Source organism: Malurus melanocephalus, unplaced genomic scaffold (assembly GCF_030028575.1).
Source record: "Malurus melanocephalus ecotype Western Australia unplaced genomic scaffold, MMel_1.1 scaffold_1450, whole genome shotgun sequence".
NCBI lineage: Eukaryota > Metazoa > Chordata > Aves > Passeriformes > Maluridae > Malurus > Malurus melanocephalus.
This window is the reverse complement of record NW_026624682.1, coordinates 9901-11484: the sequence shown is the minus strand read 5'-3', so window position 1 is coordinate 11484 and position 1584 is coordinate 9901. Positions and strand designations below refer to the sequence as shown.

The window sequence follows — 1584 nt, the reverse complement described above, 5'->3', positions numbered from 1 at the left end:
GGGGACAGCGGGAATGGGAACGGGGACATGGAATGGGAACGGGACAGCGGGAATGGGAATGGGGACACGGAATGGGAACGGGGACATGGAATGGGAACGGGACAGTGGAAATGGGAACGGGGACATGGAATGGGAATGGGACACGGGGTGGGTCAGCGGGAACAGGAATGGGAACGGGACACAGGGTGGGTCAGCAGGAATGGGGACACGGGACATGGGGTGGGTCAACGGGAATGAGAATGGGACACAGGGTGGGTCAGTGGGAATGGGAAGGATCAGTGGGAACAGAAATGGGAATGAGATACAGGAATGGGACATGGGGCGGATCAACGGGAATGGGGATGGGAACAGTGACATGGGGCGGGAATGGGAATGGGACACGGGATATGGGGACACAGAATGGGAATGGGACACGGGGCGGGTCAGCGGGAACGGGAATGGGAACGGGAAGGGTCAGTGGGAATGGTAATGGGGAAACGGAATGGGAACGGGACACAGGGTGGGAATGGGACACGGGCAGGTCAGCGGGAAAGGGAATGGGATACAGGAAAGGAACACAGGGTGGGAACGGGAATGGGACATGGGGCAGGAATGGGGACATGGGGTGGGTCAGCGGGAACAGGAATGGGATATGGAGACACAGAATGGGAACGGGACACAGGGCGGGCCAGTGGGTATGGGCTCACAGGCACATGGGGTGGGTCAGTGGGAATGGGACCATGGGGTGGGAATGGGACATGGGGCAGGTGAGTGGGAACAGGAACGGGGACACGGGGCAGGTCAGCAGGAATGGGGACAGGAATGGGACATGGGGCGAGTGAGTGGGAAGGGGAATGGGACACAGAACAGGAACGGGGCACGGAACGGGTGAGAGGGAACAGGAATGGGAATGGGGACATGGAGCATTCCCAGGAATGGGACACAGAGCTGCTGGGCCCTGCCTGTCCCCTGCCTGTCCCCACCACAACTTCCCCACATTCCCCCAGAGCTCTTGGGGTCCCCCAGGGCTCCTTCACCCTGTTCTGGCCCCAATCCCAGCCTCAATCCCAATCCCAATCCCGGCCCCAATCCCAATCCCAATCCCGGCCCCAATCCCAACCCCGAACCATGGCCTCAATCCCAATCCCAACCCCGATCCTGGCCCCGATCCCAATTCCGATCCCAACCCCGATCCTCTGTCCCCGTCCCCTGTCCCTGTCCCTCCTCGGGGTCCGGATCCCCCTCACCCACAAAAACCCCACAGGAAGGGAAAATCCCAACAACAACAACAAAATAACGAAATTTGGGGACATGGGTGTCCCCGAGAGCTGGGAACTGTCACCTCCCCAGGACCCTGAGGACACTGGGCACAAGGAGGGGACACGGACGGTACCTTCGGGCAGGGAGGTGACGTTGGTGACGCGCAGGTTGGGGTTGGGGACAGGGAGGGGACACACGTCCTTGCCCAGCCGGGACACGGGGGGCAGCACGAAGGTGATCTCGTACTTGTGTAGGATCTTCAGGAACCCAACCTGGAAAATGGGACACGGGGACAGTGACACCGCAGGGGAGGTGACACTGCGAACAGGGTGAGACCGCGGGGAA

General features: G+C 60.9%; 1 protein-coding gene across 1 annotated transcript in view; it reads right to left on the bottom strand.

Annotated features, from left to right (window-relative positions):
• ADISSP (adipose secreted signaling protein) overlaps positions 1–1584 on the bottom strand; it is a gene marked incomplete at its 5' end in the record, with an annotated part of 9182 nt that overhangs the window by 2173 nt on the left and 5425 nt on the right. Inside the window, one exon of the mRNA XM_057387943.1 lies at positions 1373–1511. Within this exon, the coding sequence (XP_057243926.1) occupies positions 1373–1511 (139 nt within the window). The remainder of the gene's footprint in view (positions 1–1372; positions 1512–1584) is intronic.